This window comes from Aquila chrysaetos, chromosome 5, assembly GCF_900496995.4.
Source record: "Aquila chrysaetos chrysaetos chromosome 5, bAquChr1.4, whole genome shotgun sequence".
Taxonomy (NCBI): domain Eukaryota; kingdom Metazoa; phylum Chordata; class Aves; order Accipitriformes; family Accipitridae; genus Aquila; species Aquila chrysaetos.
The window spans coordinates 36414339-36431028 of record NC_044008.1 but is presented as its reverse complement, the minus strand read 5'-3'; the positions used below and the strand labels follow the sequence as shown (position 1 = coordinate 36431028).

Genomic DNA, 16690 nt, shown 5'->3' with positions numbered 1-16690 from the left:
GAATACACTGAGTTTTGTCTCTAGCTATTCAGAAGGGTTACTCTAATTTTTTTGTGAGTAGACACACTGTACAAATCATGAGAAGTGAAATCTTTTGCAATCCGTTCATCACACTCGCAGAGTGTTAGTAATATATGCTGTGGTTTATACGTTTTTATGAGGGAATAGTTTTTCCTAAGGTAAGACTGCAGCTAGCATCCATTGTAAAGCATCATTTTAGCTTCTGCAGAACCTGAAAACTGACAGAATTACTCTGAAATCAAAGGAAAATATTTCTGCAATATTTAAAGAAAAATGCAAATGGATTTCATTTGCATGCCATTAATTAACTAATCAGTGATTTTTGCAAGCATTACTTTCTTCCATGTGGGAATCCTCCACTCCATCAGTCCAGCCAAGAGGTTTTCTGCCTTTGTCCCAAAAGATTCAACTTGTGATTTATTTTTCTTTCTTTTCTTTTTTCCCCCAATTTGTCCTTTGCTGGCATGTTTGAGATACTGACGTCATGTCTGAAGAATAATTTTCTGCCTCTGTGATGGAAAATAAGAATGAGTTCTGAAGGCTGTTTGTCAATTACTGGTTTTCTCCACTTCTCCACAAAGTGGAAAAGCCCTGACACCGAAATCAAAGACGTTTCCACTCTCATTTGCAGCTCCATTCTGCCAGTCTCTTTGCTCTTTCACAGCTGTGCAAGAAGGCTTCTTTGAATATCTAGCAGTCCTTTTTACTTTTCATGGAAAATCTTTGTCAGCTTCTACTACCTCACAAGTTACCATATAGGAAGATGATTGATATTCAAATGCCAGTATCTTGTGAGTCATGCTGGCATGCCCTAAAACTAGTGCTTCTTCCTTCTTTCAGCCTCCTTTGCAGTCTCTAAGAGCTTCTTTGGATTATTTCTGCAAGTCAGAAATGATACATTTCAGCTCAGAGGGACTGGATTGTTCTTAAACCTCACATTACCTACTACCTAAATAGCTGCAGGCAAACTCTTGCCTCTTTCCATGGGTATTTGGCACAGGCTTCACAAACTGTGCATCACTGCTTAGTTGCAGAGCTGATATGAGGGACTGGAAAAGTGGCCTCCAACTGTCCAAAAGCTGTTACTTTCAATTCTCCAAAATCCTGTAGTTTTCTTGAGGTATTTCCTTACTCATTAGGACTATTTATAGAAAACCTGAGAAGTACTGCCCTGTTGCAGCTCTGCTTTTCTGCCTTCTAGTAGGGAAGGAAGGAAATGGTTAATAATCAATATAAACCAGAGAAAGTCAGTCATACAGAGCATTATGCACAGTCACCACTGGAGGAGTGAACAACTCTCAAACCGGTTGAAATCAGATTACTCACATATTCCCTTGCAGAGCAAAGTGAGCATGGTTGTAAATCTTACCTATTTCTCCATAAGAATAATGAAGATAGTCCTGTCCTACCTGAGAACTGTTCAAAATGAAGAAAAAGAGTATTTCAGGCAAGAATAAGTGGAAGATTGGTGTCTAGGACTAAATTACAAAAGAAGAGGACCAACATAAAATTAATTTCCATAAGAATTTCAAAATTGTTCATTTTTTTCATAGCTTGTAGTTTACTCTTCCACCTTGGTGAACACCAGGTTCATCTTAGGAAAGAGACTACTGCTATGTGTGGAGAAAAGACTCCAAAGGACTTTGTATGTTCTATAAAATGGACTTTGAGCTTTCTTCTACTGCATTATTAGCATACACAGATGATTCCTTCTCAGATCTTACAGTGCTGACTATCATTCATACCCTTCCATATCTGCAGTGAGAAATGTCATAGAGCTCTGAAGTGGAGATTCTGGGTGAAGCTACAAAATGTTCACCGTGACTTATTTGTATGATATGACCTGTAGAATTATATTGGCAAGTCCTCTAAAACCAGAAGTGAACACCAGTGTGTCTCCAGTTTATGAAGATGGATATGATCTCAAGGAAACAATGGATTGCGTCTAACCAACATGTATCTACAAACTCAGTAGTAATAGAAGATTTGAGAATTTTAATGGAGCTGCATATTTGAAGAGGTCCAAACCAGCTTTGCCTCTTCAGGTTCAAGAATGCCAGAAAATATCTTAGAGATGCCAGCCAGAAGAACAGCAGCTTGTTCCTTCATCTTGAATTCAAGCTTTGTGGCTCAGGAACATGTACCTGCCAAAAGAAGACCAAAGGACTATCACTTCTGCTTGTGCCCTTACCAATTCAGGCAAATGCACTGAAAAATCAGGGTAGCTGTTCTAGAATTCTGAGATCCCTCTGTCCTACCTCTTTATCATCTTTTCAGAATGACCTTGGAAAATGAGAGCATAGCAAATTTATCATCTTCAAGGCATCATTCTAATTTCAGTTGTTAATAATTATTGTTCAGCATTTTCAAAGTACGAAAAAGGAACAGGAGACTTTCTCCTAGAATGCAGCTTGGCAAATTTGAAACTGATTACTTGCAAAGCCAATTTCTTTTTGGAGGGTAATTCAAGAAATTACCAAAGTCCTTTTCTCTCTCTTGACATTAAAGCACATCACTGGTACTCACGTTCCTGATATTTGAAGGCAACAACCTCTTCAGAGCCTTTTGGTCTTTCCTTCATTACTTGAGATTTTAGAATACCAGTGTCTAATTGTGATTAGCTACTCCGATTCATTCGTACTTACCTTGTCCTGGGTCACGTACGAGTCAGAAGATAATGAGAAGATGCAGGTATGAAGACAACTGGCCAGGTTCTTTAAGAAAGACAAATTAAATTGAATACCAAAGCAGGTTCTTAGTTAAATTTCTAGAGTTCATTTTTCCCTTTAATGGAATACATCTTTTCTGTGTATTGTGAAGTTCAAAAACAGTATCAAGATGATCCCCAGTACAGAGGAGTTACAGGAAGTTGTAACTTTCACCTGGAATTCTCCATAATACTCAAGCAAGAAGACATTTCTAATCAGGAATGATGCTAGTAATGTGCATCAGTTTATCATGAGTTCAGGGCAAATGCCAGGGAAAAGCATCAAAACCATCATTTTCTCAAATTAATACCAGTGTGTTATGCTATCTTCTGCCAAGAATGCCACAGGGACTTGTGACCATTACACGTAAAAAATGCAAGAGAATGACAGTGAAATTTTGTCGTCTACATGTAACTTCAAGCACAGATGGTGGATATGCTCTCTGTTTTGTGTTTAATTTATTTACTTATTAAATTGACAGTACTAGTTGGTCTTTTCCCTTTTTCTCTGATGACCAAGATGGCTACAACTATTAGTTGGGAATCAGCAACCATAATCTTGATTACTTCTTAGTGAACCAGACTCTATATATTTTTTCCTGGGCAATGAGAAATCCTTCTAATTGTTCATCTGTGACAGTTTTTAGGTGAAAAGCCCTTGAGTCTTCCTTTCCCCCAGGTCTATTAAGACTTGAGACGGGGTGACAGGGATTTTTCGGAAATCCTCCAAATCTGACACCTTTCTTGTGTTTCTTATCTGTATTAGAGTGATGGCGTGGTGGGTACTCATACTGGAGAAAATTAAAATTAGATTCCCTTAAAATAATTTTATATTCTCTGAATGGGTACCCACTACTCTGTCAGCACCCACTACTTTGGCTAAAATTTCTCCAAGCATGGGAAAGTCTTTTCTTCATGTGGATATTCTAAATAGATGGAAAGAGAGAGGAAAATGATCGAAGGGTTTCAAGTTGATGACTGATTCATTGTTTTTAAACACTTTTTTTTTTCCTGCCTGGATATTGCTCTGCTGTTTTCTAACTTGTTTTTTAGTTGTCTTATATTCCCTCAGCTGTGGCAGTATTCCTGGAGCGAAATGTGAGTGCACTACCTCAAAATGCCAGCAGTGGAAGCTGGTAAGCAAGTGGGGAAAAATCACCAGAGGGATCTCTGAAGCTTGGGACAAAGGCAGAAAACACATCAGTACTGCACTAACAGAGCAGCAGGTACCCTCATAGAGAAGATAAAATTACAGGTAAGGAAATAATTTACATTTCTTTTTTGATCTCATCCAAATGGCTTGTTACTCTCCATTCAAAATCCGAGAAAAAATAACACACCATAAATATATGAAGAAGATATCAAATGTGCTGAATTTAGACTACCTGGTCTTTTCGTGGGGATAATTTGAAGTTCAATCTTGCCCAATTTCTGTAAAAATATTTTAAAAGATGTAAATCCATTGTACCTATTAGGCAATTTAAAACCTCAACCTAGTTTTAAAACAGGGCTGGGTTTTTTGTTTTGTTTTTTCATTTTTAGAATATTAAGCACAGGAAACTGCTTGTTTTCCTTTCCAATCAAGAACAACAGTACTATTTTCTTTAGGTAAGTGAGGTCAGATAAAGCCAAAGACAGAAGGACTCTGTTCCCATCCCTCCTTCTCCATTTACTTTCTCTCAGTTGGAAGGGTAGCATGACTCGTTATTATGCTTCAGTTTCCTCATCTATAAGAAGGAAGGAGGTTGTTTTTATCTCCCACTTGAGATGGCTAGATGGAATAAGTGGTGTAAAAGAGAAGAAAATTACAGTTATTTAATTAATTGTCTTGCAGTCTTTTATGCCGCCATGCTGCAGTCCCACTATGGAGTTGTGATCACCACAAAAACCTCAAGAGGATATATCCTTGTCTGAATTGCTACAGTTGTTATCTGTTACAGAAAGTAAAATAAGGTTTATGTTTAAGTCTTATTTTAATACAAACCTGTTGTCTGTAAATGAAAAAATTTGTGAAGTTAAAACAATTCTACCATAAACTTAATTTCTCTGCTGAGTTACAGAAACATTGAGAAAGTTTAGGTATGTGCATTATAGTGGCATTACCTTTTGGAAGAGAATAGTAATGAAGTACGTTCAAAAGACTAATGACTTAGATTTAGCCTTGGCATAACTCATATATCTTCATCAGATATACACTATGATAATTGTCCCAGTGAGTTGTATCAATTAAGTTTATTTTGTAAACTATCACGTTCAAGGAAATATGAATACAGAGCCATATGAATTTGTTTCATAGTATTTAAATGTGTAGAGATTTTATTAAAGCAATGTTATTGAAATTATGAGTTTAATCTTGTAATGTATGTTTCTAATGATCTGCGGAATGACACTTAAGTTAAAAAGCATAAAAAAAGTAAAATAATAATCTTTTTGTAAGCATTATTTAAAGAAATTTAGATGATCTTTTGAGGTGCTGTGCAACCCTTTTCAGAAGCAATCATTATCAGCAGGTCCAAAACCTACCTCAAATATCTAGATAAGGAACTAGCTGTCTGAATTGAACATTGTCTTTTGAAATGTCGTGTGTTATTTTATGGTGTTTCCTGTAACCTACTAACCATAGAAATGACTGTAAGTAGAGTTGTCCTCAGAATGCTGACATTTTCCAAACTTTAAACTTTCAAGTTTTTTTGGTTTGGTTTGGTTTAGTTTGGGTTTTTTGTTTTGGTTTTTTTTTTAGTTTTTTTTTACTTTAAACGTGTATGGGAAGAACACACTGAAATCTTTCATTTAGAAGGAATTGTATTCTGACTTCATGGCTCTTTTCTGTACCACAGGTCTATCCATGGACTTTTTTTCAAAGAACTTTTCAATTACTTTTTTATCATAGTTAAAGATTGCTGATATACTGGCAAAAATGAGTGTTACCTGTCAGTTTCTATTGCTTTTTAGTGACAAACCAGTGAGTTTGAATTTGAGTATGTTTAAACCTTTTCCTTTGGGGTTACTGTTATTGCTTGGGGGTGTTTTTGAGACCATGCTCTTTTGCTAAGAGAAGTTGCTCTGATTCTGAAATATGTTTTTTCCTGTCATTTTGTACTTTTCCTTGTAAGTTTAAGAAAATTCCATCTATCCCAGTTTTGTTTTCTGTAACTAATTCCATAACAGTGTAGTACTTGACATGTGTTTGTTTCTTAGGCAAACGTGTAAAACTCCTCAAGTCCGAATGGAGAAGTAGAGAAAGGAGGTTTCTGCTGTGCCTGATGACAATTTTTGATTTTTCCACACACACAAAATATTCTGGCTCCACGTTGGAGCACTAGTTGTGATGAATTCTAGTCTTGGTCGGACTCTAAGGAAGGGCCAGAACGTTCGTTGAGGAATAAAGAGTCAAACCACTCCAGAAAATGTGTTCCAGCCCTGGTTTATTACTCACAGAGCAGCAGGTGTGTACAAATACAGGTTTACACAGTATTAACAGGAATTGTTGTACCTTACTCCTCATTGTAGTTGCTTAGTTTGCTGCAGATGCCCAGGAATCGTGGCTTATTTGGGCAGAGCTTCAGAAGGGTGGTTGGACAGACTCTGCATTGCGCTCCTAAGCACCCTCAGTGTGTCAGTCAGATGCTTCTGGGAGCCTTAAAACATCTTTCTTCACTCACTCTCCTTCCAAAGGTAGACCCAATTGATGAACTTAATTTACTCACTATCATGGGAAAACAACAGATGCTCTGGAGAAGAGAACAGCACTTAGAAAGGAAGGACGTCTTGGTACATTCAGTTAGGTGTCGCTTTGTAGTTGAAAGCTCAGCATCCCATGCTGGATTACTTAAAATTCAGAAAAATTGGGAAAGGGCTATTTCCACTATATTCCTAAGATATGCTAGATGTTGTCTGTTTAATCTTAAAACCATGTTTCAGATGAAGAACTCTGCCATTTTCAGGAACATATGCCATGCTCTGAAGTAAATTCCCTTTACCTAGTTTTCTAGTCCTAACTTTAAGATTATTTGGAGCAAGTGGAAAGCTCAATTTATATGTGAAAGGTTTCCAGAGTCTATTAGTTTTAATTACCATTTTTAACACTGATTGTCTAGGTCTTCACTTTAACACCAAAAATCTCCTGCTGAAATCATTAAGAGCAGTGGGAAAACAAGAAATACAGAATTATACTTCAAATGGCATTGTGTGAAATGAGTTTTCAGCATGTTTGTTTCTTTCTAATGGAACGTCCTAAGCACAAGAATTATCACAAATGCAATTCTGATTAGTCATGTTGCAATAAAAGTATGAAAGAATTAAAAGCTTTAGAGTCTGGTGGTTATCAAAGACGTGGGAAACTTTTGAGCCATTTGAGTGTACTGGGAAATGTTCTGTTTAATTAATAAAATGAGCTAGAGATGTTTGCCGAAGGACAGACCTGAGGATCTAGAATTCTAAATTGCTCCATTACAGGCTTGGGAACATGTTTAGACTAACACTTTTCATGCTGCAGTGCCTAAAATAAAGTTAAGGGAAAAATTTAAAGCTGTTGAGTCTGATATTAAGAGTTGTGTAGGGCCAAAGTTTTATGAGCAGGAATGAAACATTTGAAGACTTGCAAAAATGTCTATCAATATGTAACCTTCTCTGAAGATAAATGAATCCATATAGTTATCATTAAATATCTGTTTTCCACACTGCTCACAAATCACTCAAATTTTGCCTTTCGTCATTAGCCCAAGTCAAATAGCAGTCTGTGATACTGCAACAAGGGCCTGTTTCCTAACTCACAGTTCTCTGCTGCAGTTACTTTATGAAGCATACCCTTGAAATATGGTTGAATCACCTTAACATTTCTCAGACTTTTGAAATGGTTCCATGCCCCCAGAAACTTAGTTATCTAGCATAAACACGCAAAACCACACCTGTCTACTGTTAAGTGCATATGCATATAGGAGCCCTATTGCAAAAAGGTCCTGTTACAGCTGTTACAGCTCTTTTTGTCCAGCTCTTTGTCCTTGTTCCTCACTTCTTTAGAAAATAAGTTACAGGATTATCAAACTGTGAGGAAATTGTGAGCCTGTCCTTTGTTAATGTCTGCAAAGTACTTTTGAGTATCACTGGTACAAGGTAGTAGCATTAGGTCAGAAGCACCTTCCAAGCTTACAAGTTGAACTGTTTCAGTGAATAAACATGTACAAGTGGCAATGCAAACTGTCATTTGCTTTCGTAAGCCATGTATGGATGATAGTGCATGGCAAGCACATTGTATGGATTTTGAAGTTCCAGGAAATAGCGTGCTTCCATCTGTGCAAAAGTTTCATTTCCATCCTTGACCTCATTCGCAGAGGGCATAAGTGGAAAAAAATGCATTGGCAGATGTTTGTTTCCGGTTGTATGGGCCCTTCTGTTTCTGCATTGTAATAGTCGTATTAGGTTTTCACTACCAAAACAAAGGTTTTTATGTCATGGAAAAATATGACTGATATAGACTTCTTCAAGTCCATTCCTTATTAGGAAAGGCTTGCTAAAGAATCACTTTCTTGACTTTTTTTTTTTTTTTTTTTTGTGGTCTGTTTACATATAGTATAAGAAAGAATATAAAAATAAGGACACAAAATGGATGGAAACGTACTGCATAGAAATAAGGGCTGTCTTGGTATGAGATCTCTGTCTTGTCTCAATGTCTTGGAGGACAATCCATAGCTAGCCATTTCTTCAAGCCATTTCTTAGGCCTTTTTCTTCGAGCATTTATTTAATGGATTCTTGTGACATCCCCTATATTTACCTTATCACATGTTGGTCATTAAATGTAGTGGTGAGACCCTTTTTATTTTTGCTAGAAATCCCCACGCTATTTTTGTTTCCCACAGGCCTTTAATATTTTACAGGAGAATGCTAGGGGTGCCAAGATGGCTTTTCTTTGTCTCACTTAGCTCAGGGTAAGCTATTAACTGCTTTTAAAGAAATATTTCCTTTTTCTTCCCTGTCTTACGTATCTCAGGGGAAAAAAAAAAAGATAGCTGGATGATTCTTGAGTACGCTCAGATGACACTCAGGCTATGACCACACACTTTATCCTATACAGTTGATGGAACAGTTCTAATTAAACAGAAACCCCTCAGTATTATGTTTTTTCTGTTTCTTGTGTTTATTTATATTATTTGGCAAAAACCTGGAACAGAGGGTCCATCATACTGCTGAATCATCCGTGGAGGGAAGAAACACTGGCTTGAAAATTTGCCCCTTTTTGCATTTGCATTGATACATAGTCCTGACAACACTGGAATAGGCTTCCCTCCAACACTCCTCCCCCAGTAAATTCTGTTGTTTACTGTGCACAATGGAAAAGAGATAGAATTGGAGCTGCAAGGGCACCTGTAGAAAGGCAGGTTGCTAACTTTCAAGTGCTTGACTTTGCAAACTCAAGAGTCTGTTTTTAATATGGATTTTGTGCATGGTTTGTCATAAACATAGAAAAAATTGAAAGAGCTGCCAGTAAAGAAAATAGTAGTGTACAAAGTTGTGTTATGAAATGTTCCAGCACACACTTATTTCAATATACGATGTATTGAATTATCTATATATTATCTATTACCTAATATTATCTATTTTCTTCTAACATTATTAAATAATAATTAATTATATGCCTCATTTGCATGCATAAACTATTCTGTAGTTAGCAAATAATTAGTGACACATTTGTTTCTCTGAAGAAACAGAAGATTTGTACTATACCTAATTGTGATCCTGTAACTTTGATGCTTAGGTCCATGAAAGTAAGGAAAAGTGCTTTACTGTTCAGGGAATATTCACTCGGCCATTCTTTACATCCTATAGTCTTGATTTTCCTCCCTTCCTCTTCTAAGGCAGAATGAAGGCTTGAGTAAAAGTATCAGGGTGGATTTTTATTGGGAATCTATTCTTACGGAATAGACGGTATTATCAGCTGTATTCATCAGCTGGGGGATTCACAAGTGAGGACATTTTTCACCCATTGTCAGCAGCACTGGAATGGAAGCTGTCCGGAAAAACTCTTGAGCTCGTAGCTTTTCTAATGCTCTGCCTCTGAGGTCTTTTCATCTCTGGTCCATTCTGGGTTACCCTGGCAAAAATGTTCTGCCCAAAGACCGAATCTGGTTTGAACATTAGCGAGCAGAAGAAATGTAGGAAGCCTCAGTTGCATTTAATTATATATTGTTGTTTTAAAATAAAACAAGTGAGTTCATATACAATTACAGCCAATTTACAGCAGCCACTCACTAATTTAAATTAAAAATTCTGCAACTGCAGAGTAATTATATTTTAATTGCACATTTAGCACAAGAAAGTGAAGAGAGTCTAATGCATTGTATTTGTGATATAACAACCACGTGAAAAAATATATTAGCATAAAGGGAGTAATTATGTTCCAAAATGAACAAATTAATTCAGATCAACACCTAGGATGCTAAAGGTTTTATGTCCTTTTTTTCATTTGTATTGTTAAACACCAGCAAAGTTAATTTTCCATACATATTAATTATTAATTGAAAAATTGATTAGACTTTGGTGTGCACCCATTCAGTGTGTTACTGTTCTCTTAGGGTTTTAAAGATCAGACACATACTGCTATCAGTCCCCCTTTTCCTATAAAGACCTTTGGCACAATACCTTGCTTCCCAGCCACTAAAACCAAATAGCTTTTACTATATCCAGAATTAAGCATTTCTGGGAATACCATCACTAGATATTAGCTAAAATTGCATTGCTTCTTTAAAACTGCCTTTAGCACCTGAGACTTCTATTCTCTCCCTAATGTGAATGGATATATAACTTCCATTAATGTTAATGTCTGGTCTGTGCTTGCACATAACAAGTAATACCTTCTTACACAGAAGCAAATGTGAACCACTATGTGTGTTACTCAGAGTAGCATTGCGTGGCCTGGAAGTTAACAGAAAAAAAGAAAAGGAAAAAAAAAAGAAAAAAAAAAAGAGGGCAGGTGGAATAATAAAAATTCTGGCAAGGGAAAGCAGTTAAAAACTCCAATCTAGGAATATGCAGCTTGACTTCCTGTGCAGTTTGTATAAACAAAATGACCTTTGTATATGATTAGCAACCTATTATAGAGCAGAGATTTGAATGGCTATATGATTTTTTTCTTCTTTATGTCACCTATTTATTCTACGTAACAGTGTATGTTGCTTTTATAGGGATATTTTCACCACACAGTTGTAGAGCTCGATGCGGGGGGAGCAGATAGGCCTGCAGATTATTATTTTACTGAGTTTCTTTGTGACTGAAGATAACATATTTGCACTTCCAAACAGCCGCGTAACTGAGCAGTCACTTATGTGTGAAACTTCTCTTTTCACTAGTTGCAGTTTATCACTTTAGCCCATGCATTGGCAAAGCTGGATAAAATAGAAATAATAAATCACAGAATGGTTGAGGTTGGAAGGGACCTCTGGAAGTCCAACCCTCCCTGCTCAAGCAGAACCACCTAGTGCCGGTTGCCCAGGACCAGATCGCATTTGAGTATCTCCAAGGATGGAGACTCCACAACGTCCCTGGACAACCCGTGCCAATCACCCTCGCAGTAAAAAAGTGTTTCCTGAGAGGGAACCTCCTGTGTTTCAGTTTGTGCCCATCGCCTCTTGTCCTGTCACTGGGCACCACTTGAAAGGAGCCTGGCTCTGTCCTCTGTGCCCCCCCCCCTTTCAGGTATTTGCACACGTTGATTAGAACCCCCCTGAGCCTCCTCTTCTCCAGGCTGAACGGTCCCAGCTCTCTCAGCCTTTCCTCCTACGAACATGCTCCAGTCCCTTACTTGCCTTAGTGGCCCTTTACTGTACTCTCTCCAGTAGCTCTGTGTCTGTCTTGTACTGGGGAGCCCCAAACTGGCCTCCCCAGTACCGAGCAGAGGTGAAGGATGCCCTCCCTCGACCTGCTGACAATACTTTGTCTAATGCAGCCCGGGGTACCATTAGCCTTCTTCGCGGCAAGGGCGCGTTGCCGGGTCACGGCCAGCTTGGTCTCTCAGAAGTCAGGTGGCACCCTCTCTTCTTAATAGCAAAGGTCTACTCTGTGGGTGTGCAGGCAGAAGAGAGAATTCAGCTGAGTTCCAGTGACTGTGCCTGTCCAGTTGTGCCTCTGAGGAAACCGTCCTCTGAGTCTGCTTTGGTTTCGGTCTACTCTGTTGTTTGGAAAAGTAAGAAGCTTTGACCCTGCATCTACATGGCCTCTTTGGAAGTCTCACATCCTTTGATCTGTCTTCAGCGTGCTTTGCATCAGTTGATTTATCACAGTTTATCTATCTATCTATATCTATCTATCTATATCTCCAGTTAAGCTAATAAAAATGCACCTGCAGATAGGATCAGAAGATGTGTATTTTACATTACGTAGCTCGGTGGCACCTGGGTCCATGAATAGAATTCCAGTTTGTTACAATAAAGCAAAAAATAAATAACAATAAGATGCTGTGTCAGCCTTTAGAGCTTTGGTGCAGGGCATAGAAATATGTTGCCTGACTTTTAAATTAATTCTTCATTATTTTTTCAGGCAATCTTCCACTATAGAAGGGGCCACATGAGGCTGTTTCCAACAGCAATAACAAAACAAAATAAGAGCAGTGTAATAAATAAACCCATGTATCATAAAAGTCACAAAGCACAATTTTATTATTGCCTTCTTAAGTGCAGTTCCTACAAACATCTTGGTGAAGAAGGCAAACTGAAGTAATGAACTCCTTTTAATATTCTACTCTATGTTTGTGCTCTGCAGAGCTGACAAGAGTTGTATGCAGTTTTGCTGAGGGCAAAAGAATGTTTCATCATTAAGGAGCATGACCCTTCTCTCTGTGATCAAAATGAAAAACATACGCCCCTTGATGTCATAAAGTGTTATTGTGACCGTTCCAATGGGTTGTTCCTCAAGAGTTGGAATGTTGTCCCCTGACACAATTTGATATTAAAATGTTACATGATCATTAATTGTATCCACTGACACAGCAGAAATATTCCTCAAAGTTATGTTTCTTTGATATGACTTTTTTTTTTTCCTTTTAATGTTTAAAATCCAAACCAGACACAGGGAAAGTTCAATTACTGTGTAATGCTTTGTCTCCCACTCTTTCTCTGTGGTCCTTCTGTTCCACTCTTGTTTCATGTTAGGCTGGGTGAAACCACTCTAAGTAAACTCCTTGGTAGTTATTTTATACCTTGTGAATAACAGGATATATCTCTCTTTTGTTTATGTATGCATGATTTTTGTCCCATTTCTCCACTAAGTGATTATTGCTTGCTAAGATGCATTTAGCCCTTAACAGGACATTGCCTTTTCCAACCTAAATGATTCTATGATTCTTTGATTCTATGATTGTGTTTTAAAGTAGTGTGCAAAGAACGGAAGAATACATCTCCAGTATCAGTCACTCTTATACTCAATGGCTAACATTTTAAAAGCATAGTTGTTACCATACAGAAGTTCTAACATTGAAAAGGGTGAACAGAATACAGAATTTTTCCTTGAAACCAATGCTTTTGACATTTGTGGGTTGGTAATTTGTGACCTTCAGATTTTTTTATTATATTTTTAAGCATGGTCACATTTCAATTTCTCCTTGTCAAGTCCAATTCCAGCAAAGCACGTAAACACACAATTTAAGTTGGGGAGCAATCCCATCTAACACCATTGGGAATTATTCACTTATTTAAAAACAATTGAAATAGCTTTGCTGGACAGATATCTTATATTTCAGTCTCAGTTTCCAGTACTTCGGGAGCAGATTCTCTATGTGCAGTTTTGAATTTCTGATTTTCTTTTTCTTTACAGGTAACCCGATAGCTAAAGACAAATCAAGTCAGTCTCAAGGCTGATAACATTAAATACAACACATAGGAATTTAATTCCTCCAGGCAATCCTTGAAGTGAAATTTTATACTGCTGGGGTGTATCCTTCAGAATCAATTGTTTCAATGAGAACCTGGCTTGTAATCAGCAACAGCCTTGAGATCAAAACTACTGAAAAGTTATTCTGAACTTCTGTGTCACAAAGATTTCAACTGATTGAACTGTGTACACTTTTAAAATTGCCCTTGCTGAGGAATTTGCAGCTGTAATCACAAGAGTTGATATTCAAAAGGTGCAGAAAAGAAGCAATCTTTGGATTCTCCATTCCAGACCAGCGGCTCTTCATCTTGATGAAGTCAAACTCCAAAATGTATTGGTTCCTTCTCTCTAAAATGATCCCTGGTCCACCATTCAGATTGCTGGTGGGACTGCACACTGCTTTAATTAAATTTCTGTTGCAGAAATTGTCCTCTGGCATGGCGCAGTTTTAGACATTTTTATTTGTATTCTAATCTTGGAGCTCTCAAAGGTACATATTTCAACATCTTGAAGTTGCTTTTGTTATAGGAATGGAAATATATATCCATTGTTAATAATTATTGTTGACAAGTAATAGTTATCTGAATACATCAGTCATATTAGAATGTATAGTCAGGTTGACATGTTTCCCTAAGGCTAACCAGCTACTGCAGCTCTTTGGCAGTTAAAAAAGTAGTGGTCAAAACTCAATTACCACTTCCATTATAAGGCATTTTATACCTTTAAGATATACATTTCCATTTAGTTTGAAGGAGATGGGTGTTCCTGATACGTACTTTACTTTCCCAACCTTTAATTCATTGAAATTCATGGTAAGCAATGACAGTATTTCGTCCCTTTTTATAAAGGTAGGCAGGGATGTAAATGAGTTTTGCAATTATGAAATTGGATGGTAATCATTCAGAATTTTTGTCTTTTTATTAAAAAATAAAATCTCTTGCTTGAACCTAAGTACTGTTGGATGCTTATGTAGATGTCTGCTCAGTCTGTTTGCTATCAAGGAAAAAAAAGTCCTAGTGCCCTCCCAGATTTACAGTTTGTGGGTATTTTGCTTGCTTACAGTCATCCAATTCAGATCTGATCCTTGCCAAAATCACATTTACTTTTTCATTTTTTGTTTCAGTAGCAATTTTTGAACTTTGTGATGTGCTGTTACATGAAAAAAATCCTCAATATTTAAAGGCCTTAAGCATCTATGAGCTTTTTTCTAAGTTATTACAGAATGTATAATTTTATACTCCATTTAATGTATATTGTACCATCTGTAATATTGATACAACAGAAATTTGGCAATGCCTTTTAGTGACACTGCATAAGCATGCTGACTGGAGAGGGTGAGGGAGTTCTGACTGTGTGCTTTGGTGGATTGAAATGAAAACCACACACGCTTAATGATAGTCCAAAATATATAGGGCCAAGCTTATTTAAAAGTCCTGTGTGGTTACCAGACCCCCAGAAAAAGAGGGAAATGATTTTATCATTACAAGCCATTGACGTGGCTAGGTAGTTATATATTAAGTTCCATGATGGATGAACACCCTGGAGTGCTCTGCCTGTCACAGTAGCCCCTGCTGTTCCAAAACCATTTCATTACCTCTGCTGTATTATTGCACAGGAGAGCTTAAATAAAATAAATGACTGTTGGGAATGAAACTGAGAAGTATATTCTATCATTCTGCTGAGAAATAAAAAATGTTGGCAGGGAAAGATATTCTTTTCTGATTAAAATTTAATTAGGATAAACTGTAGCAGCAACTAGGTATCTCAGTATTTTAGGATGGATTAATATTGTATGGAATTGTGCTAACAGGTGCAGGACAGAAGGTAGCATCTTCAAGAGGCTGTTTGGGACAATGCAAAGTGTAAATGTACTGGTTTGTAAAATTTGAATATGGCCTCTCTTTGGTCAAAAATCTACATCATGCTTCTCAATATTTGTTTTCCTTGTTTCTTTGTTCTTAAACCAACACTGAAAATACTGTATTATATACAAGTGTAACACATGCATATCAATAAGTGCAAATAAATGGATTTTCAAATATACTGAATAGATTATCTGCTGTAGATTAATGTTGTGAATATTCATAGCAAGTGAATAAAATTGTAATATAAAATTGAGTTCCCTCTATGGATGTGTGCTTTGGAGATCTATTCTGTGTACCCATGGAACAAAATAATTTTTTTTCAGTGGGTAAGAATCTCAAGGGTTATATTCATTTTGTATTTCTTCAGTAGAGCTGGGAATATCTCCTACCACTTTGAAAGGTACTTTTCCAAAGGAAACTGATATCTAGCACAACTGTTCTAGCATTGTCATGGGAAATTCTGGTGGGCGTACTGTTGTTTTCAGGCCAGACAGAAAAAATATGGTTTGGGTTTGGGGTTTTTTTTGTTTGGTTGGTTGGGTTTTTTTCCCCACAAAATGGGAGTCCTGAAAAATTCTCATTTAGACCTTTTCAGGAGCAACAAAGCATGATAAAAATTCCTGAAAAGGTAGTGTTTCAGGTTAATTTGTTGAACTGTTTAAAAGAGAAAAAAGGCCAGTTCAACAGTGAAGTGGGCTCGTGCATCTCAAAGCAAGCTGGGAACCGTAGTTAGCTGTCCATAGTGCCGGTTTTAGCACTGCCTTTGAAAATGGAGTACAGGTGACTAGCTCAGCTATGGGCATTCATGTTGTAGGCATGTGAAGATGAATCCTGCTTCAGTTACTCCTTTATTCCTTATCTACTACTTCCCAGATTATTTGATATACCCAGCTTTGTCTGATTACAAAGATGATCAGGCATAATGATCAAAGGGAAATCCATGTTACACTTTGAATTCAATAATCATCAAGAACTCTGAACTGCAGGAGAATATGGGTTCCTATTCTGCGGTTCTATGTGGCAGTGCATCGACAGGGGAAGAAAACTCACTGCTATGTTCAAACCTTTCAAAATGAAATGTATTGGATCAGTTCAACAAAAAATAAGGGAAATCCTGATAGGAGTCTTAATGAAAAAAATTTCCAAATCAGGTCTAATAAATCTAAAATAGAGCTTAAAAAACATTCAAGAGTATTTCTTGGTTGTATCTGGCTTATTGGTCATAAGTAAGTGCTAACC

General features: G+C 37.2%; 1 protein-coding gene across 2 annotated transcripts in view; it reads left to right on the top strand.

Moving 5' to 3' along the window:
* The window catches only part of TAFA2 (TAFA chemokine like family member 2), a 193888-nt gene extending 178184 nt beyond the window's left edge, over positions 1-15704 (top strand). The window contains exons 5-6 of one of the 2 annotated variants that reach the window (XR_003923567.2): positions 5927-6174; positions 13530-15704. Coding sequence is in view for 1 of the 2 variants with exons in the window: in XM_030015482.2 (XP_029871342.1) it covers positions 13530-13541 (12 nt within the window). In the remaining variant the exon portion in view is untranslated. The remainder of the gene's footprint in view (positions 1-5926; positions 6175-13529) is intronic. The other variant, XM_030015482.2, reaches the window with a different exon arrangement.
* The last annotated feature ends 986 nt before the right edge of the window (positions 15705-16690 follow it).